The following is a 25,244-nucleotide window of genomic DNA, read 5'->3' as shown; positions in this document are numbered from 1 at the left end:
AGAGTTTTTGAAGTTACCCCTCCATGACATCTTGAGGGAATCTTTTTACAAGAATTTGGAAACTCCTCTAACTATTCCAGGAGCCCTTAGGAAACTGGAATCACTTTATAAAGTGATTCCTATTCCAGGGTTTGACAAACACCAACTTCCCCATGAGTCTCTGCTGGTGGAGTCGACCCTGAAGAAATCTACGGGAGCTAGTGTATATGCCTCTGTCCCTCCTGGCAGAGAGGGCAAGGCCATGGATAAATTTGGGAAACGTCTTTACCAAAATGCGATGTTGGCCAACCGTTCAGGTAATTACGCGTTTCACTTCTCTTTTTACCTGAAACATCTCATCCAACAGGTAGCCTCTTTTCAAAAGTATATTCCGGACCGAAAACTTCCTGCATTTCAACAATGCACCTCCAGCCTGTTGCAACTCAGGAAGTTTATGGTCCGTTCAATTTATGATACTTTTGAACTGACATCACGGGCCACTGCTATGTCTGTAGCGATGAGACGATTGGCATGGCTTCGAGTCTCAGACCTGGATGTGAACCACCAGGACCGGCTTGCCAATGCGCCCTGCCTAGGGGATGAGCTGTTTGGGGAGTCCATGGATACCACCACGCAAAAGCTTTCTGCCCATGAGACACGGTTGGACACCTTGTTGAAAAATAAGAAGAAGCCTCCTCCTCCTCGTCCATTTAGACAACAACCATCGTATCAGAGGAGGTTTTCTGCTCGGCCGGTTCAGCCTCATTCTCCTCAACCTCGGAGGCAACGCCAACAGCACCAACAGGCTCGTCAGCAACAGCCGCCTACCGTGAAGCCTGCCCCTCAAACTAAGCCAATGCAGCCCTTTTGACTCCCTTCTCCAGGGCATTGCCAGTCTTCCTCCCTCCTGTCCTCTTCCACAGCCCATAGGAGGTCGACTTCACGTTTTTCACTCTCGATGGGAAGTAATCACCACCGACCAGTGGGTGCTCTCGATCATAGCCCACGGCTACTCCCTCAACTTCCAGACTCCTCCGCCCTTAGGCCTACCAAAAGAGTCTGCTTCCAACAAATCTCAGTCCCTCCTTCTCGCTCAAGAGGTTCAATCCCTCCTTCTTCTCAATGCCATCGAAGAAGTTCCTCAAGATCAGCGAGGCCAGGGATTTTACTCCCGGTACTTTCTAGTACCCAAAAAGACCGGAGACCTCAGACCAATATTAGATCTCAGAGATCTCAACAAATGTTTGGTCAAGGAGAAGTTCAAAATGCTATCTCTTGCCACCCTACACCCTCTTCTCTCTCAGGGCGACTGGCTATGCTCCCTCGATCTCAAGGAGGCATACACACACATTCCTATCCATCTGACATCCAGGCAATATCTACGCTTTCTCATCAACCAACATCATTATCAGTACAAGGTGTTACCCTTCGGCCTGGCCTCCTCTCCCAGGGTGTTCACCAAATGTCTGATTGTGGTTGCGGCCTATCTCCGCTCTCACAACTTTCAAGTCTTCCCTTATCTGGACGACTGGCTGATCAAGGCTCATTCTCCTCAGGCGGTTCAGCTTGCCACCAATCAAACCATTCACTTCCTTCGACTGTTGGGGTTCGAAATCAATCTACCCAAGTCACACCTCATTCCAACTCAGCGACTTCAATTCATTGGAGCCATTCTGGACACTATTCGGATGAGGGCATTTCTTCCACCAAACCGCCTTCACACCATCCTTTATCTCTGTCAGCAGGTGTTTCAGCAAACTTCCATCTCTGCAAATCACATGATGGTGCTCTTGGGACACATGGCCTCCACAGTACATGTCACACCCTTCGCACGTCTCCACCTGCGTACTCCTCAATGGATCTTAGCGACCCAGTGGTCCCAAGCGACGGATCCTTGTTCACAACACATATCTGTGACCTCGTCTCTTCGACAGTCGCTTCTTTGGTGGTTGACATCTTCAAATCTATCCAGAGGTCTGCTGTTCCATCTACCTCCTCATCAACTAGTCATCACCACGGATTCCTCCCCCTATGCCTGGGGAGCTCACTTGAACGAGTTCCAAACTCAGGGGTTTTGGACTACCCAGGAAAAGAAACACCACATCAATTTCCTGGAACTCCGAGCGATGTTTTATGCCCTCAAGGCATTTCAACATCTTCTCTTTCCTCAAGTACTACTCATTTGCACAGACAATCAAGTTGCAATGTACTACATCAACAAACAGGGAGGGACGGGCTCCTGCCTGTTGTGTCAGGAAGCCCAAAGGATTTGGTCTTGGGCGATAGCTCGTCACTTATTCCTGAAGGCTGTCTACATTCAAGGGGAACAGAATTCCTTAGCAGACAATCTCAGCAGAATTCTTCAACCTCACGAATGGTCTCTCGATCCCACGACTCTTCAGTCCATTTTCGCTCAATGGGGCATTCCTCAAGTGGACCTTTTTGCAGCTCCCCACAACCATCAGCTGCCCCTGTTTTGCTCCAGACTCTACTCTCCTCACCGTCTGGCGCCCGATGCATTTCTCCTGGATTGGACCAGTCTCTTCCTATATGCATTTCCCCCTCTACCGCTCATGCTGCGGACATTGTTCAAGCTCAAGAGGGAACGGGCCACCATGATTCTCATCGCTCCACGGTGGCCCAGGCAACATTGGTTCTCCCTTCTACTTCAACTCAGTTCCAGGGAACCCATACCTCTTCCACTGTTTCCTTCTCTGCTTACTCAGCATCAACAGTCCCTTCTGCATCCCAACCTGCAGTCTCTGCACATGACAGCTTGGTTTCTCTCGGGCTGACTTCGGCTCATTCACTCCTTTCTCAGCCTGTCCGTTCTATCATTGATGCTTCCAGGAAACCGGCCACTCTTCAGTGTTATCAACAGAAGTGGTCTCGGTTTTCTTCCTGGTGCCTCTTACATCACCATAATCCCATGTCTCTAGCAGTGGGACTGGTGTTGGACTATCTTCTTTCCTTGTCTGACTCTGGCCTTAAATCTACTTCTATCAGAGTTCATCTTAGTGCAATTGCTGCTTTTCATGAGCCGGTCCATGGAAAACCCCTCTCAGCTCATCCTTTGGTTTCTAGGTTCATGAGGGGCCTTTTCAATGTGAAACCACCTCTTAGGTCCCCTCCTGTAGTCTGGGATCTCAATGTAGTTCTTTCTGCTTTAATGAAGCCTCCTTTCAAACCTTTGGCCACAGCGCATTTCAAATTTCTTACTTGGAAAGTGGTCTTCCTTATAGCTCTCACTTCTGCCAGGAGGGTCAGTGAGCTGCATGCACTAGTGGCCGATCCACCTTTCACTGTTTTTCACCATGATAAGGTGGTCCTCCGTACACATCCAAAATTTCTCCTTAAGATTGTGTCTGACTTTCATCTTAATCAATCCATTGTCCTACCTGTATTTTTTCCGAAGCCTCATTCTAATCCAGGTGAACAGGCTTTGCATACCTTGGACTGTAAACGTGCTCTGGCTTACTATCTTGAACGCACCAAACCTCACAGATCATCTCCTCAACTGTTTTTGTCCTTTGATCCTAACAAGTTGGGTCATCCTGTATCTAAACGCACCCTGTCCAATTGGCTTGTGCTTGCGTTTCATTCTGTTATGCTCAGTCGGGCCTTACACTGGAAGGTTCTGTCATAGGCCACAAGATTAGAGCTATGGCAGCGTCTGTAGCTTTCCTCCGTTCCACTTCCATTGAGGAAATCTGCAAGGCTGCTACTTGGTCCTCAGTTCATACTTTTACATCTCACTATTGTCTGGATGCATTCTCCAGATGGGATGGACACTTCGGCCAATCTGTTTTACAAAATTTGTTTTCCTAATGGCCAACCTTCCCTCCATCCCTCTTTTTGTTAGCTTGGAGGTCACCCATCAGTCAAGAATATGCTGCCTGCTTGTCCTGGGATAAAGCACAGTTACTTACCGTAACAGGTGTTATCCAGGGACAGCAGGCAGATATTCTTGCGTCCCTCCCACTTCCCCGGGTTGGCTTCTTAGCTGGCTTATCCTAACTGGGGACCGCGCGCCTTCGTCGGGCGGGAAGGCACTCGCGCACGCGCGGTGCAGCCTAACTAGAACTTTCTAAGTTCTTAGAGTGCAATCACTCTAAAATTGTCCGTACCGGGGCTCCGTCGGTGCCGTCACCCATCAGTCAAGAATATCTGCCTGCTGCTGGACTATCTTTTGCACCTATCCAACTCTGGACTCAAATCTACATCCATTCAAGTCCATCTCAGTGCAATTGCAGCTTTTCATCAGCCTATTGAAGGGAAACCTCTTTCTGCTCATCCGGTGGTTTCCAGATTCATGAAAGGACTTTTCAATGTCAAACCTCCTCTCAAACCTCCTCCTGTGGTTTGAGACCTCAATGTTGTCCTTTCTCAATCATGAAACCTCCTTTTGAACCAATTGATAAGGCTCTTTTGAAGTATCTCACTTGGAAAGTAGTGTTTCTCATTGCCCTCTCTTCTGCTCGACGAGTCAGTGAGCTGCAAGCTTTGGTTACTGATCCACCATTCACTGTGTTCCATCATGACAAGGTGGTTCTTCGTACTCATCCGAAATTCCTGCCTAAAGTGGTCTCAGAATTTCATCTCAACCAATCTATCGTACTTCCAGTGTTTTTTCCAAAGCCTCATTCTCACCCTGGAGAATCAGCTCTTCATACTCTGGACTGTAAACGTGCTTTGGCCTTCTACTTGGAACGCACCAAACCACACAGAACTGCTCCTCAACTTTTTGTCTCTTTCGATCCAAATAAGTTGGGACATACAATTTCTAAATGTACCATCTCCAATTGGATGGCGGCTTGTATCTCTTTCTCCTATGCCCAGGCTGGATTACCACTTCACAGTAAAGTCACAGCTCATAAAGTCAGAGCAATGGCAGCTTCTGTAGCTTTCCTCAGATCGACACCGATTGAGGAGATTTGCAAGGCTGCTACTTGGTCCTCGGTTCATACCTTCACTTCTCACTATTGTCTGGATGCTTTCTCCAGACGGGATGGATGGTTTGGCCAAACAGTATTACAAAATTTATTCTCCTAAGTTGCCAGCTCTCCCACCATCCCATTCTGGTTAGCTTGGAGGTCGCCCATATGTGAGAATACCTGCCTGCTTGTCCTGGGATAAAGCACAGTTACTTACCGTAACAGGTGTTATCCAGGGACAGCAGGCAGCTATTCTCACAACCCACCCACCTCCCCTGGTTGGCTTCTCTGCTAGCTATCTGAACTGAGGAGACGCGCCCTGTGTACTGGGCAGGAAGGCACTCGCACATGCGCGGTGCGGGTGACTCGAAACTTCTAGTTTCTTCAAGCAAGTCTGCTTGTGAGGCGTCCGCATCGAGGCTCTGTCGGATGACGACACCCATATGGAGAATAGCTGCCTGCTGTCCCTGGATAACACCTGTTACGGTAAGTAACTGTGCTTTCCGGCGCTGTGGGACGCACCATACCGTTCTTCTAGTTATTTCCCGAGTCTGATTTTCTTTCTATGCAGGCTGCAGCAGAGTAAATTTTGCGGGGCTTGCGGGACTTTGTTTCTAGGAGCGTTGATGCAGCGGCCATGTGTCGGCGCACTTGGGTCTCCGGCGATGGCGGGAGAGCTGCAGCGTTCCAGTAGTTTATTTCCAGCTGACTTTGGTCAGGGTTTGCAGCGGCTTCTCTTATTTCCGATTCAGACAAGTTGTATGTGTTTCACGAGCTTTGGGACAAGCTTGGGCAGATTTAATAAGTCTGTGTCTGTGTTCCTGCTGTATTCACTTGAAGGAAGCTGCTAGTTTAATTGGACTCTGTGGTTAGCACTCAAGGGGATTACCAGAGAGACTCTGACCTGTGTTAGGTCATCCAGTCATGGTTTGTCTCCGGACTGGGTCAACATACGGCAAATCACGGCACAGTGAGATCAACAGTAAAATAGTGCCCTGTATTTCACACGAGTATCTCACTGTCTCTCTTGGGGTCCCTGCAGACTGAGCCTTTGTCTGTTGGTAACTGTCCTTCTTATTTGGGCCTCTGTGCTGCGCTGCATGTGTCTAGTAGTGGCATAGGATATATATGCCTAAAGGTAGTACAAACAGTTTCCAAGTTCGGGCTGTCTCTATGGGATTAATGATACTTCGCATCTTCCTGCTTTTTCTGAGGGGGCCTGGATTTCAGATTTCCATGCTTATCATGCTGGTTTCTCCTGTTGCCATTTTCTCATGGCACATGCTAGATGGACCCCCTGACTAGACAAGAAGGGCTGTACAGCTCCTTCTAACCAGGAGTCCATTACCTATTCTATCAAACCTGCGGAGGAGCACGCACTATGTGGCTGTTAGCCTCATCCCTGATGATCCCATTAGCGATGTGAGCTTTTTCTTATACCTGTTAGGATGCTGTTTTCCACGGGGCGGTAGATGCAGCATCTTGATTGCATCTAGTACGTATTCACTTTAAAGGACATACGTATTTCGCTCATGTTGCATGGAGTTAGTACTGTTTTCATGGTTCCAGTATACTCCTCTTTACTTTGCGAAACTTGATTTTTCCTAGGAGAGTTTCTTTGTTCTTACAGATCCTACAGTTCTCATCCTGCCATTCCCTGACCTTCTGCACTTCATTCTGAGGGGATCTTGACTTCTTCCAATGACTCTTCAGGCTTTCTCATGAGGGGGAAGATGCTATAATGTCAGGTCAGGGGACTGTGAACATTTTTCAGGATGCTTGCAACTTTGCATCCTCCTCAGGTTTCCGGTTCGTTCTTGGATTCTCTATGTTTTGTGTTTCCCTTTTAAGTGTTACTGGTCCTCAGGGCAATTCTTGTAGTTCTTCAGGAACTAAGGGGACATTGTTCCACTTACTGCATGGTGCCCAAGACGGGGGCATTAAGCAGGCTGGATCCCATCTCAGGGTTACACATTTCTGCAGAAAAACTGGGAGAATATTTACATTTTCACTATGGACTTAGAATCGGCATTAGGTTTGCTTGCCTCTCTTGGAGCAGTGCTTTCGGTTTTGGCACATGCCATTTCGCCTACCCAAGGCTTCATGAACATTTTAGAAAATGTGGGCAGTGGTACCGTTTTGGCACTACCAGGCGATTCACCTACTTTCTTCTTGACTGACTGCTTGATTCGGATGTCTTCCAGACGGACCATTTGACTGACACGAAAAGGGTGGTTTCTTTTCCTCAGTTCTTTGGACGTGAATCTTCAAATTTGCACAGCGCTCTTTTCTTCTGTACTATTTATAGATATATCGGGGAGATGTTTTTATTAATATAGGAGAGAAATGTGTTTCTTCCCAGAGACTAGGGCGATGGGTCACAGTCTCAGGTTTGCATTCTTCTTTGGTCACCATGACAAAGAGTATGGGATTCTGTACAGGTTCTAGGATTCATGTTGCTGACTCCACTGGGAACTTCAGCTTGCTTTGCCATTATAACGCTACAGCAGTTGCTTTTGTTCCAGTGGTTCCCGGTATCTCGGGGCTCCAATTATTTGGTAGGCTCCTCAAGCATCGCTCTGTATAATTTGGTGGCTCAGCGAGATTTCTCTTTTCAAAGGCATGCCTCGGTCTTTGCTGGACTAGCTCATGGTCACCAAACATCCCGGGCTGTCGGGTTGGGGGGCTTGGTGCCTTCCATCCTCAGCTCCAGGACTCTGGTCTTAAAAGGCAACTCAGTACTTGTTCATTCTTCTACTCTGGAACATGGTCAGGCTACCGTTTCTGGAGCTTCAGACCATTGTTCTGGAATGACGCTGAAGGTCTTTTCAGTCAGTATTATGATGGGGGTATTTCTCTACAGCCTGGGCAGTAGGTGATGTAATCATTTGGCGGGTAAAGTTGTGGTTCTACTTCAATGGATGGGCCCTCATCTTCCTCTTCTGTTGGCAGATCATTTTACGGGTCAGGAAAAGAGTTTGGATAGACTTTCTCTCTGCAAAATCTGAGCATGGCCCATTTATTGTATGTTACAGTGTACAGCCCTGTGTACGCTCTAGAAAGTGTAAATGTTAGTAATAGTGAAATCTTCTACATCCTGGATATTGAGAATTTTGGCTCAGGCATTCCAGCTCTTTTTATGGAAGTGAGATCTCCTGGAACTAGACCTCATGGCCTTGTCTTGAAATTCTAAGCTTCCTAGCTTCTTCGGCGGACACAGGGAGTGGGAGTCAGAGGGGGTTGCAGCGTGGCTTCTTTCTCGCCTCTGGCTTCTCTTTTTTCAGTGTTTTCCTCTGGCTGATGATGGCTTGGATTTGCCAAGTCAAGCTCGCTTTCAGGGCACAGTATTTGTAGAATCTCTGTATTGGCTGCGCCATCCTTGCTATCCGGATCTGATGAATCTTTCGACAGCCGGACTGTTGAGTTTCCTGGTATCTCCGGATTTGCTCACCTTGGGTCCGATCAACATGGATATTCGTACTACTGTGGTATTACGACCTAGCTTTTGAAAAGTCATGGCTGATGTGTAACGGTTATGCGAAGCAGGTTGTTTCTTCTCTTATTCAGGCGAAATAGACGTCTTCACCTGTGGCTTCTGCTTCCTTTTGGAGGCTTTTTTCCTTTCCTTTCTTGGGTACTTCTCAACATTTGCACCCTTTCAGAGTTCTTTTTTGGCACAAGTGTATTGCCAAGGGCTTAGCTTTCAATTCCCTTCAGCTTCAAGTGCCATTCTTAGCTTGTTACAAGGGCTAGGTATATTGCTCTTCGCTTACTTCTCAGCTTCATGTAGTTCAGTTCCTAAACGGAGTACGGTATATTCATACACCTCTTAGAAAGCCCTGTCCGGAGTACAGTCTTAAGATACTTCTTCGCAGTTTACCAAAGGCTTCATTTCATCCTTGTCTTTTGAGACTCTAAAAGGTTGTGCCGTTGAGCACGGGATTTCTTGTGGCAATGGCTTCAGCTCGGCGGTTTTCTGAGTTGCCGGCCTTGTTCGGCGGGGATTCCTATTTCTGATTTACAAAATCTGGGATGTCAGTTCGGATGGTACCACAATTTCTTTCTAAGGAGGTGTCATCCTTTCTTTTATGACACTCACTTTTCCTTCCTTCTTCCTGGGAGGAGAAATGGGGAGACATGCTTTTATTCACTGCATTTTTTGCACGTGCGTAGCGTTCTCCGCAAGCTAGGTTTCTAACGACTTTTAGTTGTTTAGATCACCTTTTTGTATTCTTCAAGGGACGCCTCAAACGTATGGCGGCATCCAAAGCCTCCATCGCTCGATGGGTCCAGGAGGACATTCTTTACGCTTGCTTGATGGCAGGGAAGCGGTTGGCGGAAGAACTTCATGACCATTCCATCAGAGCGATGGCTACTTCTTGGACTCGGTCCAGAGGTTTTTTCCTTGGAGGAGTTTTGTCTCACGGCTACTTGGTCTTCCGAGAGTGCTTTATCTCAGCATTACCGGTTGGATGTGGGGGCGCATGGGGTAGATGTGTTTAGTGCTTCGGTTGTTGCGGAGGCGGCGTTTGCTTCCCACCCAGATTGAGGATTGCTTTGTTACATTCCATTGGTCTCTGGATTCATCTGCTGCTGTTGCTAAGGAAGGAAAAATTATGTTCTTACGTGTTAATTTTCTTTCCTTTAGACGCAGCAGATGAATCCAGATCCCCACCCTTTCTGGATATTGTCTGTTGGTTTTTTCTTTTGCAACTTTCAGAGTTTGTTATTATCCCTGGACAAGCAGGCAGGATATTCTCAATATGTGGGTGACATCACCGACGGAGCCCTCTAGTGGACGTTTTTGCAAGCAGACTTGCTTGAAGACCTTCAAGCTTGCGATTGGCCCGCGAATGCGCGCATGCCCTTCCTGCCCGACCTAGGGCATGGGTCTTCTCAGCGTGGCCTCAGTTCTATGTTTTCCGCAGAGCCAGAAGCACTGCTCCCTTGCTTCACGCGATCTAGTTGTCCCTCTTGCACCACGGCTTATTTGGTTACTTTTAGTTAAGTCGCTGTACCCGCGTCTTTATTTTTTTTTGTCTTTTTTCCGTTCGTATATTTTTGACCGGGTTCACCGGTCTTGTTCTGGCCGCCTCGCGGGGCCGCGGCCGTCCTTTTTCTTATGTCCCAGCCTCGTTCCAGGTTTAAAAACTGTACTCAGTGCAACTGGGTTATCTCCATCACTGACCCTCATCGTTGGTGTGTGGAGTGCCTGAGTGCAGAGCACCGTGCTGAGTCATGTCCATGTTGTGCGACTTTGCAACCGCGGGTTCTTCGTCAGACGGTGGCCAAGATTCTTCAACTATTTGGCCCCATGGATCCTGCAGGGCAGGCCTCAAGCTCAGTCTCGGCGCCCTCGTTGGGTGCCTCGGCCTCAAAGTCCTCAGCTTCGAAGTCCCCCTCGCCGCAAAGGCTCCGGCCTCGGCTCCTCCTGCTACTCCTGTCTCGGGTAAGTCTCCTCTTTCCTCCTCAGGTGTGCCGGCAAAGAAGCCTGTCTCATGTCAGTGCCGCCTCGTCGGGATCTTCGAGACATCATTCTAAGCGTGCCTCCTCACGTAGGGAATACTCTTCCTTGAGATTGCCCCCGAAGGAGCGCACTGCTGCACATACGATCCAACAGCCTTTGGTCTCGGTGCCTATGTTCGAGGACATACTTAAGGCTATACTTACCACGCAGCTTTCCTTGGTGGTGAGCCAACTGGTCCCGACCTCGATGTCTCTGACCTCGGTCTCGACCAGCCTCGGTCTGACCATCCTGAGCGTCCTTCTTTCGTGTCTCGGGGCCATGCCCGCAAGACTCGTCGGGTTCCCTCGAGCGATTCTTCATCCTCCGAATCACCTGTGACTTTTCAAGGATCCAGGCCAGGGGGCCGCTTTTCGCCCGCTACTTGCCCCTCCTAAAATCTCTGGTCTGCTCCGCTCCTTCGGGGCAGGTCTCCGACCGCAAAGCCTTCCAGATACACTCTTGTCCTCAAGTTGGACACTAGTTTGTGTTCCCCATCGAGGCAGCTGCCAGCCTCTAAGGGGTCTTCTTCGAAACTAATGGAGGAATTTTCCTTTGCCCCGTCTTCTCCGAGGCTCCGCCAGCTGATTCCTCAGACTCCGGGGTCCTCACCGATCCACCTTGCACGGGGTCGTTCCTCGACACCCCCCAGACACTTTAGTCGAGCTTCTTCTATCTCCCATTCGCGGGACTCCAAGGCCCTGGCTTACTATTCGAGGGAAATTTCTCCCTCTTTCTCGGCTGCCCCCAGATCTTGCTCGGGGTCTCCTCAGGGGGATGAGTCTTCTTCTCTAAACTCCTCCTTTACTTGTTTCATCTCTGACATGGGTAGGACCTTGAACCTGGACCTCCAGTCTGAGTCCCGTTATACCCAGAAATTCCTGGCGGAAATGGGTGTTGATCATCAGCCCCGTGAGGCGCTGCGCTTGCCATTGCACCAGGTTCTCCGGCAAACATTTCTCTGGAACCTGGAGACCCCCTACGCAGTCACAGCCATTCCCTCCAAGTTGGAATCCCGTTACCAGACGATCCCGGTTAAGGGGTTTGAGAGTTCTCAGCTTTCTCACCAATCCTTGGTGGTTGAGTCCAACCTCTCGAAGGTTTACGCTGCCGTCCCTCTGGGCAGGGAGGGTCGTACGATCACTGTCACTGGTCACTGTCTTTATCAAAACTCAATGATGGCGAACCATGTCCTCAACTATAACTTTATCTTCACATCCTATCTCCGGTTCTGTGTGGACGCCCTCCGCTCGTTCCGGGAGGAGGTGCCGGATTCTCGGCGTCAGGAATTTCATCTCCTCGAGGAGACCCTCTCCCAGCTCCACCTCTATATGTTTCAGGTGGCCTATGATGCCTTCGAGTTGTCCTCGAGGGTAATGGCGTTTGCAATCGCCATGCGTTGCCTCGCTTGGCTCAAGATTATGAACATTGATCCGAATCTCCAGGATCGTCTTGCCAATCTCCCTTGCGTGGGTAATGAGCTATTTGAGGATTCCATAGAGGCAGCTCACCAAGCGTCTCTCGGAACACGAACGGTCCTTCGCTTCTCTGGTGAAACTTAAGCCGAAGACCCCCTCCGGCTCGGCAATACAAAATTCCTCTCCAGAGGTATCCGCAGAAATCTACTCCTGCATTCTCTTGGCCTCCTTCGAAACGGCCGCAACAGCAGCGACAAGCTAAGGCCCAGAATCGGACCATCTTGATCTTTCAGAGTCTCGGCTTCGAGGTGAACTTCCCCAAGTCCCACCTCTGTCCATCCCAGTCTCTGGAATTTATCGGAGCAGTCCTGGACATGGTTCGTCTCCGTTCCTTCTTGCCTCGGCCTCGTCAAGAGGCCCTTGTTCGTTTATGCCAGAGGGTGACCCATCTGTCTTCGGCCCCGGCTTGGCTCCTGATGGTCCTCCTAGGGCACATGGCATCCACAGTTCACATGACTCCTTTTGTCAGACTTCACCTACGCATTCCTCAATGGACTCTAGCGTCTCAATGGAACCAGGATCAGGACCCTGTCTCTCGACTCATTCTCGTGACTCCTTTGTTGAAGCAGTCTCTCCGTTGGTGGATGCTCTCTTCCAATCTCTCCAGAGGTTTTCTGTTTCATGCTCCTCCTCCGCAGAAGATCCTCACAACGGATTTGTCGGCCTATGCTTGGGAGGCACATCTGGAGGGTCTTCGCACTCAGGGTCTTTGGTCCAGTGCCAACTGCCTTTGTCACATCAATCTGCTGGAGCTTCGAGCGATTTTCCTCGCCCTGAAGGCTTTTTGTTACCTGCTTCGCGACCAAGTGGTGCTGATCCGCACGGACAACCAGGTCACCATGTATTATATCAACAAGGGGGCACGGGGTCCCTGTCCCTGTACCAAGAGATGATGTGGCTCTGGGATTGGGCCATTCGCTGCAACATATTCCTTCGAGCGGTCTACATTCAGGGCCAGCACAATTGTCTGGTGGACAGGTTTAGTCATCTTCTGCAGCCTCACGAGTGGTCCATCCATTCCTTGACCCTGTGTCAAGTGTTTGCTCGTTCGGCGACTCCAGATGTCTCCTGTTCGCATCCCCCTTCAATCACAAGTTGCCCCGCTTCTGCTCCAGGGTTTACACTCCTTTCAGACTCGAGGCGGATGCTTTCCTGCTGGACTGGACGAACCTGTTTCTGTATGCGTTCCCTCCATTCCCTCTGATTCTGATAGCTCCTCGGTGGCCTCGACAGCTGTGGTTCTCCCTTCTGTTGCATCTCAGTTCCAGGGAGCCGCCTCTTCTGCCTGTTTTTCCTTCTCTGCTTACGCAGAGTCGAGGTTCTCTTCTTCATCCCAACCTTCAGTCTCTGCACTTAACGGTTTGGTTCCTCAAGACTTAATGCCCTCGTTCCAGTTCTCTCAGCCTGTGCTGGATGTCCTGGAGGCGTCTCGGAAGGAGTCCACTCGCCAATGTTACTATCAGAAGTGGACCCAATTTTCTTCCTTGTGTGCTACTCGACAGCAGGAGCCGATGTCAGCCCCCTTATCTGCTGTTCTGTATTATCTGTTACACTTGTCTGGTGCTGGACTCAAGTCCTCTTCGGTTCGAGTCCACCTTAGTGCCATTGCTGCTTTTCATCAGCCGATTGACAGGAAGCCTATCTGTGTTCATCCTGTGATTTCCCGCTTCATGAAAGGCCTTTTCTATGTTCATCCATCCCTTAAACCTCCTCCTGTTGTTTGAGATCTTAACGTAGTCCTTACTGGCTTGATGAAACCCCCATTCGAGCCGCTAGCGCGGGCTTACTTGAAGTATCTTATCTGGAAGGTTGTGTTTCTGATTGCTCTCACATCTGCCCGTTGGGTCAGTGAGCTTCAAGCCTTGGTTGCGGACCCACCTTTCACTGTCTTCCATAATGATAAGGTGGTTCTCCGTACCCATCCTAAGTTCTTGCCTAAGGTTGTTTCTGAGTTTCACATCAACCAATCCATTGTTCTTCCTGTGTTTTTTCCGAAGCCCCATTCTCACCCTGGAGAAATGGCTCTGCATTCTCTTGATTGTAAGCGTGCACTGGCCTTCTACTTGAAGTGTACCGCTCCTCATTGTTCTGCTCCCCAGCTGTTCCTCTCTTTCGATCCAAATCACTTGGGTCGCTCTGTTTCTAAGCGGACCATTTCTAACTGGTTGGCCGCTTGTATCTCTTCCTGTTACGCTCAGGCTGGTCTCTCCCTGCCGGGTCGAGTCACAGGCCACAAGTTCAGAGCGATGGCGGCGTCTGTTGCTTTCCTCCACTCGACTCCGATTAAGGAAATCTGTAAGGCTGCCACTTGGTCCTCGGTTCATACGTTTACCTCGCACTACTGTCTGGATGCTTTCTCCAGGCGTGATGACCGCTTTGGCCAGTCTGTTTTGCAAAATCTGTTCTCCTAAATTGCCAACTCGCCCTCCATCCCATTCTGGTTAGCTTGGAGATCTCCCACATGTTTGGAGATTTCGGCAGTAGGAACCCAAGCACAGTACCGGGTAGAGCTTTGGATTCTTGCCCAGAAATAGCTAAGAAGAAAAAAATTTAAATTGAATCAGATTGGGCAGACTGGATGGACCATTCAGGTCTTTATCTGCCGTCATCTACTATGTTACTATATGTTACTATGTTGAGAATATGCTGCCTGCTTGTCCTGGGATAAAGCACAATTACTTACCTTAACAGGTGTTATCCAGGGACAGCAGGCAAATATTCTCGCAACCCACCCACCACCCCGTGGTTGGCTTTTTTGCTGGCTATCTGAACTGAGGCCACTCTGAGGAGACACATGCCCTAGGTCGGGCTAGAGGGGCACGCGTGCATGCCAATCGCAAGCTTGAAGGTCTTCGAGCAAGTCTGCTTGCGAAAACGTCCGCTAGGGGGCTCCGTCGGTGACGTCACCCACATGTAGAGAATATCTGCCTGCTGTCCCTCGATAATACCTATTACGGTAAGTAACTGTGCTTTATTGATGGTTGTATTCTGTATTATTGCCTTTTGAGATTTGTTATGAGAGAGAAGTTTTTTACATGCTATGCCTATTGATGGTTACGGATGCTTGGGCAAGGAGCTATACTGAAGATACAGGAGGAGTGCCAGCCAATAGGACCACCTGTTAATCAGTTTCTCTATCTCCGCCTGCTGGTAGATGTGTGCTATCTCATTGGTCTCTGGATTCATCTGCTGTGTCTAAAAGAAATTTTTCCTTTTGGAGTATGGGTTTGATGTATGTTAAAATTATGAATCAGTTTGTTTTATTGTCTTGGCTTACTAAGGGTATTGGATGGGAAGGCACAACTGTCTTTTAATTCGCCAGTCTGCATAATCAATCATGAATGGTCAGTTGGAATTACTTCATTATTTATTTATTTATTTAAAATTATTTATAACCTGTCTGTCTACAAATCTAGGTGGGGAACAATACACACATTCAAAATCAGTCAAAATTACAAACAATAAAATGCAGTAAAAACAAAAGATAAAATGCAATAAAAACAAAAAAAAAAGAATCTACTCATCTATTTGCTGTCACATAACATACACCACAGGCCGTATTAAAACACTGAACGAGCTGAATATGGCCCGCGTGCCATAGTTTGCCCATGTGTGCCCTAGAGGAAAGGAGGGACAGGGGAGATATGATTCAGATGTTCAAATACTTGAAGGGTATTAACGTAGAACAAAATCTTTCCAGAGAAAGGAAAATGGTAAAACCAGAGGACATAATTTGAGGTTGAGGGGTGGTAGATTCAAGAGCAATGTTAGGAAATTCTATTTTACAGAGAGGGTGGTGGATGCCTGGAATGCGCTCCCGAGAGAGGTGGTGGAGAGTAAAACTGTGACTGAGTTCAAAGAAGCGTGGGATGAACACAGAAGATTTAGAATCAGAAAATAATATTAAATATTGAACTAGGCCAGTTACTGGGCAGACTTGCACGGTCTGTGTCGGTGTATGGCCGTTTGGTGAAGGATGGGCAGGGGAGGGCTTCAATGGCTGGGAGGGTGTAGATGGGCTGGAGTGAGATTTGACGGAGACTTCGGCAGTTGGAACCCAAGCACAGTACCAAGTAGAGCTTTGGATTCTTGCCCAGAAATAGCTAAGAAGAAAAAAAATTAAATTGAATCAGGTTGGACAGACTGGATGGACCATTTGGGTCTTTATCTGCCATCATCTACTATGTTATGTTACTATGCCAATATAATGTGAATGTTCCTTTATTCATATGCTTTGAAAACACTGTGAATGTAACGCTGTAACCCATTCTGGGCTCCTGGGGAAGACGAACTAAAAAACAAAATAAAAATAAATTTTCAACAAGACTGGCACATTTATACAAGTTAATGCAGATGTAGTTAAATATTCTCTATGACAGAAACTTTGTTAGAGCATGTATAAAAACAAAACAAAAAATAATTTATGCTTACCCAAATTGTTCACAAATAACAAGAGAAAGTAAAACACTTTTATTTTATTTTTTTTATAAGTAAATCCTAAATGGTGTAGTTAAAAAAATGCATTTGGTTTTATATTTCTACAGACAGTTGGTAACACTTATGGCAACTTTACACTGGCCACGATGTTCCCCAGAAGAGAGTTTACTGAGGATGACTACGGGATGACATTACAGTCCTTAGAGCTTGCACCAAGTGCATCAATAGTACTGTTGCCAGTAAGTACATTTGATTTTGTACTTAGTTAGAATGGGTGTTAGATACTGAGCTTTTAATATTTAATGTAAACAATGAAGGTATGACTTAGAAGTGAATATTATTACCTTCTGCTCTCTAGGACAAGTTACTTTGTAAAATGTAAGTTCTAGTGTGACAGACTCTATTCCTGAATCTGTGGGTAGTCGATCCCTTCTCAGGAGAAACTTTGTAGAGAGCCTCATTAGCATTCTTTTTGTTATGCCTCCCATCCCTCTGGGCTGTCTTCCCAGTTCCTCAGTTTCTCTATAGCGAGATGGTAGGAGCCGGTATTTTCTGCTCGTTTATTTTTCAATTATATTTGGTTTTTTGGACTGTTTGCAAGGCTTTTCGGTGCTGCAGAGGATCCCAATCTGGTACATCTCTGGCTGTGGGAGAGCACAGACTCTGAGATCAAGGGTCTGCTTCCAAGGAGCAGATTGCTTTGCAGTGTTTGTTTGTTTATGTGTATTAGTATACTGCTCTTCATTACAACATCAGTGTTGTGTACCTCAATATAAAAGAAAGTGCACCTATTTGGACAGCCTGCACTACCAGTTTGGGGGCTTGGGAACTGTTCTCTTGGGAGCAGCGTCCCAGGTTTGTCATCAGTGGGCTTGAGTGCTGGCTGAGTGGCTTCTTGGTGGTTTTTCCAGGATTGGGTCTGACTGCTTTTGTGTGCAAGGTCTGTTGGTGGTTGAGATCTCTGGCCAGTTCGTTAGGCCCGAGAAGTAGTCTGAAGGCACAAGTAGTCCAGATTCCAGGCTTGTTGAGGCAGAGGTTCTCCCTGTAAGCAGTTTGCAGCTTCAGCACTTGCAGCTGCCAGTTCACAGCATGCACAGTGAGCGATAGGCTGACTGTGGTTAGAGTCAGGTTCCTCCACTTCTAAAATCCCCAAATCACTAGTTTTTGGACCCTAGTGTAGCTCCCCTTGGCCGTTTTATGGTGGTAATTCATATCGGTGATGGTTTACTGGATTTAAAAAAACTTGTTTGCTGCCACTGTTGTGCTTTAGGGTAAAGGCTTTGCATGCAAGTACAGCATTGTTATGTTTCATTTATTTATGGTTTTGCTGAAAATGTTTAACAGAGGTAATATATGTATTGAATTGAATTGATGTAATGTGTATGTTTATGTATATTAACCAGTCATTTATTTGCAACTAGGCAGGAAGACCGTCTATGACTATAGTACAATCCTCAGAAGGAGGGCTTTTGGCACTGTTGGGCACAATATTCTATCCCTTCTTAGCAGTTTGGAGGTTCCTTAGCAACTTCTTATTTGGCAGTCCTCGTCCTACACAAACCAAAACACATAAGCAAGAAAATCCTCAAACATCGGCATCCAGTGCTTCAGAACCAAAGAGGTAAACAGCTGTTACAAGTTCTAGCACTTTGTATTAATACTCACCATAGAGGATTTGTTGGTATTGGAATACTAAACTTTCTCTGTTAAGGACCTTTGAGTCATGAAGTCTTCTGTGTGTGTGTGTGTCGCTCCCTGTCTCTGCTATAATTGAGTTGTAAAGTTAGAAACATGCAACCTCTGCACACAAAACAACCTAACAGACATTCTCATATTTGGGTGATGTCATCCACAGAGCCCAGCTTACTATTTTTTTTTTTTTTAAGAGCTTGAGCTGCATGGGTGCCTTCTCACCTGACTCACGAACGTAGAACTCAGTATTTTCTTATCCATGATAATGTGAGGACATGTTTCATTGTGGTTCTCTTTAGTGCGTTTGTTCTTGTGTTTTTGGGTATCCTCCCTCATGGGGGGTTTTTGTGTGTGTGTGTTCACTTTAAATATTTGCCCTCTTTACAAGTATCCTTCCTAGTATATTTCCCCTAATGTTTTGCCCACTTTGAAGTTTTCTTTTTTATTTCAATAATTTTAAATACAGATTTCATTAAAAAATGAAATACAAGAAATATCAGTCCACATTAATGAGAGGCTGCTATACATATTCAAATGAAACCAACAAGAAAACAGAATTTAGTTAATAACACTAAATCTACTATTTTTCTGCATATCAAGCTAATGCCCCATAACTCATCCTTCACCAAAACTTTCTTTTTCAATCAGTAATCTTTCTAACTGGGTAGGATCAAAGTAAACCTATCAAATAGAATTAACAAATACAAGCATTTACAGGGAAACTGCAGGAAGAACGTATCTCCTATTACAGATTTCCTGTTTTTCAATTTAAGAAATTCCTTTCGACACAGCTGAGTGGATCTAGGTACATCCAGAATTAAAGAAGGCGTGGGATAGGCACGTAGGATCTCTCAGAGAAAGGGATGGTTAATGGTTAATGGTTACTGCGGATGGGCCATTTGTCCTTTATCTGACATTATGTTTCTAAATAGATCTGTACATCAATTAAAATTTTTAATTGCATAAAGTGCCCCCTCACTTTTCCTATTGTATACACTTCTCCCTCCGTATTCGCAGTTTCGATTATTCATGGTTTTTAGTTTGCCGGCTCCTCTCCCCCCCCCAAATTACATCAGCTTACATAAGAGAAATCGCTGATTCCAAGCACTTTGTTCACCGTGTTTTGCTTCTCCTTCAGAAACAGGCCAGGTCTCCCACCATGTTATTTGCGGTTTCACCATATTCACGATGGTTTTAAATAGAAAACAGCAAAAAACATATCAAAAAGTTATTTGCGGTTTTTCAGTATTTGCCGCTTTTTAAAAAAAATTCTTCATTTTGTAATCATACATCAAGTGTACAAATAATAAAACATTTGAAATTAAATACATCACTTGAATTTCTTTCTTGTATAACATCAAATATATAAATTTATTCCCTTCCCACCCACCCTTTCCTTTAACAATTGAATCAAAAATATACAAATATAAATATTCTTTTCTATTGATTAAACCTACAGTAAACTTTAAACCACCCTCCTCCCCCCATTTGCAAATAAACTTTCAATAGAAAATGGTATCTATTCATTACAGTAAGTTGTCAATGGCCCCCAGATCTTTTTTAATTTATTATAATTCCCTTTTTGAATAGCAATTATGCTTTCCATTTTATAAATGTGACATAACGAATTCCACCAGAAGGTATAATTTAATCTACTGCAGTTTTTCCAATTACTTGTGATATGTTGAATGGCGACTCCTGTCATCTATAATAATAAAATGTTAGTCGCGCATGTGCACTCTAAAGTCGTGTTCCCTGATCCGTCGCGGACATGAGAGTGCGCATGCGCGCTTATCACGCATCGGGCTTACCACCGCTGCAGCCAGCTGAGGTCTATGACGCAGCTCAGCCTCTTCAGACACGCCGCTCCTCCTCTTCGGGCAGCAGGCTCCTCACGCGCCCAGCGCCGCCGCTCAGAGGCCACCGGGACAGAGCTGCGGCGCCAATCGCCTCCACCAGTTGGGCAGCAAGCCGCCGATCTCCAGCGGGCGGGGTATCAGAGGAGAGGGATCGCGGCCGCTCAGCGCCCCCACCGAGGAGCCCAGCAACTTTCCGCCCGGGCTCTTTAACTGACCCCGCCGCCCGGTGGCAATTCCAGCAGCGTGTGCAACAGTCTTCACACGCTGCTTCGGGCCCTTCTACTGCCCTGATTTGCTCTGCCGCGTCTCTGATGATGTCATCATCATTTAATTTTTTATAAAAGGACCCTTGAAAAAAAACTGGTATCATACTCATTTGGTAACAAACCACAGGCAATATCATCATTTTAATAGTTTGAACTCTCCCCCACCAAGAAAGATGTAAAGGATTCCATTGCTCACAAATTTCTGTTACTTTCTTTAATAAAAGTTTTTCATTCTCTTTTCTTCCTTCCATACAAAGAAAAAAGAGTCATAGTCCTTTAGTACAACGTACGTTAAGTGGCAGAATTTATGATTTACTCCAATTTATCTTATATCCTGAAAATTTTCCAAATTTCTCTATCAACTCAAGCAAGCATGGAATGGAAGTCCCTGGGTTTCTCAAATAAAGCAGTATATCATCTGCATATGCAGAGACTTTATATTCCCAGTCTGTGCAAAGAATACCCTGTATCCCCTTTGCTTGTTGAATAACTAATAACAAGGGTTCTAAAGCAATATCAAAGAGCAAAGGAGATAATGGACAGCCTTGTCTAACCCCCCTCTGCAAGTTAAAACGCTCTGATAAATTATTATTAATATACAATCTTGTGGTTGAGGAGCTATACAATGTTTGAATCATTTGTATAAATCCAGAACCTATACCAAACCATTCTAATGCTTGATACATAAAGGTCCATTCCACCCGATCAAAAGCTTTCTCTGCATCCAAAGACACAGAGAAAGCTGGTTCATTCATGGCTTTTGTTAAATTTAACGTATGAAAAGCCAATCTGGTATTATTAGATGAATGTCTCTTAGCAACAAATCCAGTTTGGTGCATATCAATAATAAAAGGGAGAGCCTTAGCCAAACGTAAAGCCAATGTTCTAGCTAAAAGTTTTCCATCGACATTAATTAGTGAAATAGGCCTGTAGTTTGAAACCAAAGTTAAATCTTTATTGATTGTTAATGACTGTTAATGATTCTGCCATAGTACCTGTGATGCAACCCTTAGTTAGTTGATACTGATATAAATGTAATAAATGGGTAATAGGGTAATTTGAAATGATTTGTAAAATTCTACAGTGAAGCCATCACCACCTGGAGCGGATCCAACTCTATGAGATTTCAACGCTGTTTCTATTTCTTTTAATGATATAGGCTCTTCTAAACTTTTTTTTATATGCTCAGGAATTTTCGGCCCAACTAATAGATTCAGAAATTCTAAACCATCTTTTCCTCTATCTTCATAAGAATATAGGTCTTTAGGGGCGTGGCTTAACGCGAACACAGGATGGAGGTGTGATCGAAACGCTCCTCTTCAAACAGGCAATGATTTAAAGATAATTAATCCCTTTACTGCTGGAAAAGAAAAAAAAAACCAAATCTAATGAAAATTGAAAATGTGGTAACTGAAATTGACATTCTCGACTGAAATCGGTGCAGATTCTGAGAGGAGAGAGCCGAAGTGAGTTTGCCGGTTTTTTTTCTCTCAGTGTTAGATTGGCACAGCATCGGGCTAATAACTGACAGGAAAAAAAAAATCTAATAACGGAAAATCTACATAGTATTGAGAGTGACAAGCAGTGAGAAGTATTTGAGAACTGACAGATTTGATTTTTCATTCTTCGAAGTTGTGAGAAGACCCGTGAAAGTGAAATCAAAGAAAAAAAAAATTTGTCGGATTTCTCAATACTGAAACGGCAAGGCACCGGGGGTGAGTAACTGACAGAACCGAGAGAATTGATCTGAAAGAGATTTGTGTTGCCGTGATTGAACTTAAGTGAAGAGAATAAAGGATTGCAAGTTGTCTTCCTACACTGAGGCTGAGAGCGTGTTTGTAGAGGAAAAAAAAAAAAAAAACAGAGACAAAGATTGCTGATTTCTTTCTTTGGTACTGAAACGACGAGGCACTAAAAAAGATAACTGACATTAAGAAGAAGAGGGGCTAAGGAAATATAAATTGCTGAATAAGATTGACTCCTGATGTATGGACGTTGTCAGTAGAATTCTTAAATGTGACGGTTTGAGGCAGCCATTTCCAGTTCGGTGAAGAGACTGAGCCCTGAGTGATTGATTGATCTTTTGTCTGAGGCTAATATACTTGTTTGTTTTCCCTTAGTGCTGGATCGGCATTGAGGTGGATGACAAAAAAAAAAAAAAAAAAAGGAGGATTCATTTATCAATTGAGACAATTTAAAATAACTCAAAATTAATTGAAATAATTGATTACTTGAGTGAATTTCGCTCTCCTCTTTCACAGCTGCGATTGGGCTTGTGAGAGGGGAGCTGCAGGAGGATTGTGAGGCTGCTGACGGTTGATTGTGAAACTGCGACAGTTTAATACAGCCTTATCCTGCCAGCGCTGAAAAAGGCTGATAAAAAATTTTTTCCCTCTGTGCTAAAACGAATAGATATTGGGAGAGAGTAAAGCTGAACGGAACTAGAGGGGAAAAGAGCTGACAATATATGTGAAAGCCCTTCGGTGACGACGCTGAAAAGGGGGATTGATTGAAGAAAACTGAGTGAAAGGAATATAGGCGTTTTCTCTCAGTGATTGAACACTGAGACGCTGAAGACAGAGAAAGAATATAAACTTACTAAATAAACAAAAAACTGAATTGAAATTGCTTTTCCATTATAAAGCTGCGATTGGGCTTGTATGAGAGGAGACAGAGGAAGGGGATAAAGGAACTTTTGGAAAAAAGCTGATGTGGCAAGACATTGAGGCAGTTGAGAGACGCTCGTTGAATTAAATCTGTGGAAGAACCCGACAAGTCTGCGAAAAATTTAAGGAAGGAAATTCTGTTGGATTGAATATCCCCCTCTTTCATTGAAACAGTGAAGGGGCTTAAAAGAAACCTTTTTACCAATATTAAAGAGATAAAGACACTAAAAAAGGAGTATATAAGATTGAGACAGATAACTGAGAAAGAGAAAAGGAAAGGGAAAAAAAAGGCAAAAAAGGAAAAGAAAATTTTTACTTTAAAAGATAAAAATAAATTTGGAAGAAAAGGGATTAAAAAACAACAATATGGCAAGCACAAGACAAAACAAAAATGAGGCTGGAACATCTGCAAAAAGACAGAAACAAGATCAAATAACACCTAGCAAGATACCACTTCCTATTGATGAACCAGACATATTAAGCAAAGCTGAAGTCATGGAAGAATTAAAACAAATCAAACAAATGCTTAAAGAAACTATCACTAATATGTCTGAAATGAAAGAAGAAATTTTAAATATACATAGACAAATGGAAGTTAACAACAAAAGAACAACTGAACTAGAATCAAAAATGGAAACTATAGAATGTGAATCAAAAAGATGTAAAGACGACAGCCTGGAATTAAATAAATTAAAAGATCAACTGGAGGATTACGAGAATAGAGGAAGAAGAAAGAACATCAAACTCTTTGGAATACAAGAAAATCTAGAGGGAAAAAATACTATCCTTTTCCTTGAAAATTTAATTCCAAAAATTCTACAATTAGACTTGAAACAACCAATTGAAATTGAAAGGGCGCATAGAATCCCAATTAAAAATTTAGAAAATAAAAACAGACCAAGACCAATCATTTTCAAAATGTTGAGATACCAACAAGCACTAGAGATACTAAATGCCGCAAAAAAAGATAAAAACTTAAATTATAAAGGTTCAAGATTATGGTTTTTACCAGACTTCGCCAAAAACACAGCAACTAAAAGGAAAAGACTTCTAGACATGAGACCTCTACTTAAAGAAAAAGGATTTAAATATGGTCTATACTACCCGGCGAAAATGAGAGTGTCATCTGGAGACAAGTCATTATATTTTGAGGATCCCGAAAAACTAAAAGAGTTTCTCTCTAAACCAGAACCTATGATATATTAACATAATATACTAAGATGGTTTTGAAGAATTTATGAAAAAACAGAAAATATAACATATCGAAATATTTGAAGAAATGGAAGAAAACAATACAAAGAAAAGACAATAATAATTATATGAAAGAAAGAACAGAATACAGGAAAATTATTAAATAATACACTGCATATATGTTTAAAATAAATATATGTTGAAATCATAATACTAAGGAAATACAAATTAATATATTGTTAAATGGAAAATGATACATTGATAAAATGTTATGGAAAATATTTAAATAAATATAAAAGATCAATATAGATAGATAGAAGGGAAATTTGTTTAAACAATTGAATATTGATTGCCTGGAATGGGGAGATTGTTGGGATTACAACTCCAATGTGTATCCTTAAGCAGCCAATGTATTGGGTGGGAAAGGGAGGGATAAGTAGAATATTTATTAGAATAATTAAGGGAGATACATTAGGGTTAAATATGTGTGTCATGAAGAAAATTTTTTGGATATTAAATATGAAGGAGGAAGGGAGGAATAAGATAATGAAAAGTATTAAAATATATAATGTCTCTTAAAATATATTCTATTAATGTCAATGGCCTGAATCACGTAATTAAAAGGGAAAAAATATTAACATTTTTAAAAAAACAAAAAGCAGATATTTACTGTCTGCAAGAGACCCATCTTAATAAGAAGGAATCACAGAAATTATCAGGTGGATGGATAAAAGAATGTTTTTTTGCTCCAGCAGTGGGTAAAAAAGCAGGGGTTGCAATCCTTATAAATAAAAAATGTATGGCCAATATAAAAGTAAAAAATTCAGATCCACATGGAAGATGGATACATATCGATATAGGTATGGGAAATGATACCCTGACGTTATTTAATATATATGCCCCTAATTCGAATCAATCAGAATTTTTCAAAAAGCTACAAAATATGTTATTACCACTGGCTGCCTCTAATTTAGTGGTGGCTGGAGATTTTAATGCTGTAATGGATCCATTATTGGATAAAAAACCAGGTAAAAATATTAAATCTTTAGGTCTAGATAATTTGGTTCAATCATGTGATTTGAAAGATATATGGCGTATTCTTCATTTTAATGATCGGGAATATTCATTTTGTTCACAGGTTCATAAATCATTTTCAAGAATAGATTATATTTTTGTTTCAACAAATAAAGTGCAACAAGTGATTAAAGCCTCCATTGATCCTATTATCATTTCGGATCA

General features: G+C 44.2%; 1 protein-coding gene across 1 annotated transcript in view; it reads left to right on the top strand.

The window, feature by feature from the left end:
- UBXN4 (UBX domain protein 4) overlaps positions 1-25,244 on the top strand; it is a 138,847-nt gene that overhangs the window by 102,400 nt on the left and 11,203 nt on the right. Inside the window, exons 11-12 of the mRNA XM_033944932.1 lie at positions 16,439-16,570; positions 17,753-17,952. Coding sequence (XP_033800823.1) covers positions 16,439-16,570; positions 17,753-17,952 — 332 coding nt within the window. The remainder of the gene's footprint in view (positions 1-16,438; positions 16,571-17,752; positions 17,953-25,244) is intronic.

Source organism: Geotrypetes seraphini, chromosome 5 (genome assembly GCF_902459505.1).
Source record: "Geotrypetes seraphini chromosome 5, aGeoSer1.1, whole genome shotgun sequence".
Lineage (NCBI taxonomy): Eukaryota > Metazoa > Chordata > Amphibia > Gymnophiona > Dermophiidae > Geotrypetes > Geotrypetes seraphini.
Note: the sequence above shows the minus strand (reverse complement) of the source record. Positions and strands in the feature narration are given on the sequence as shown.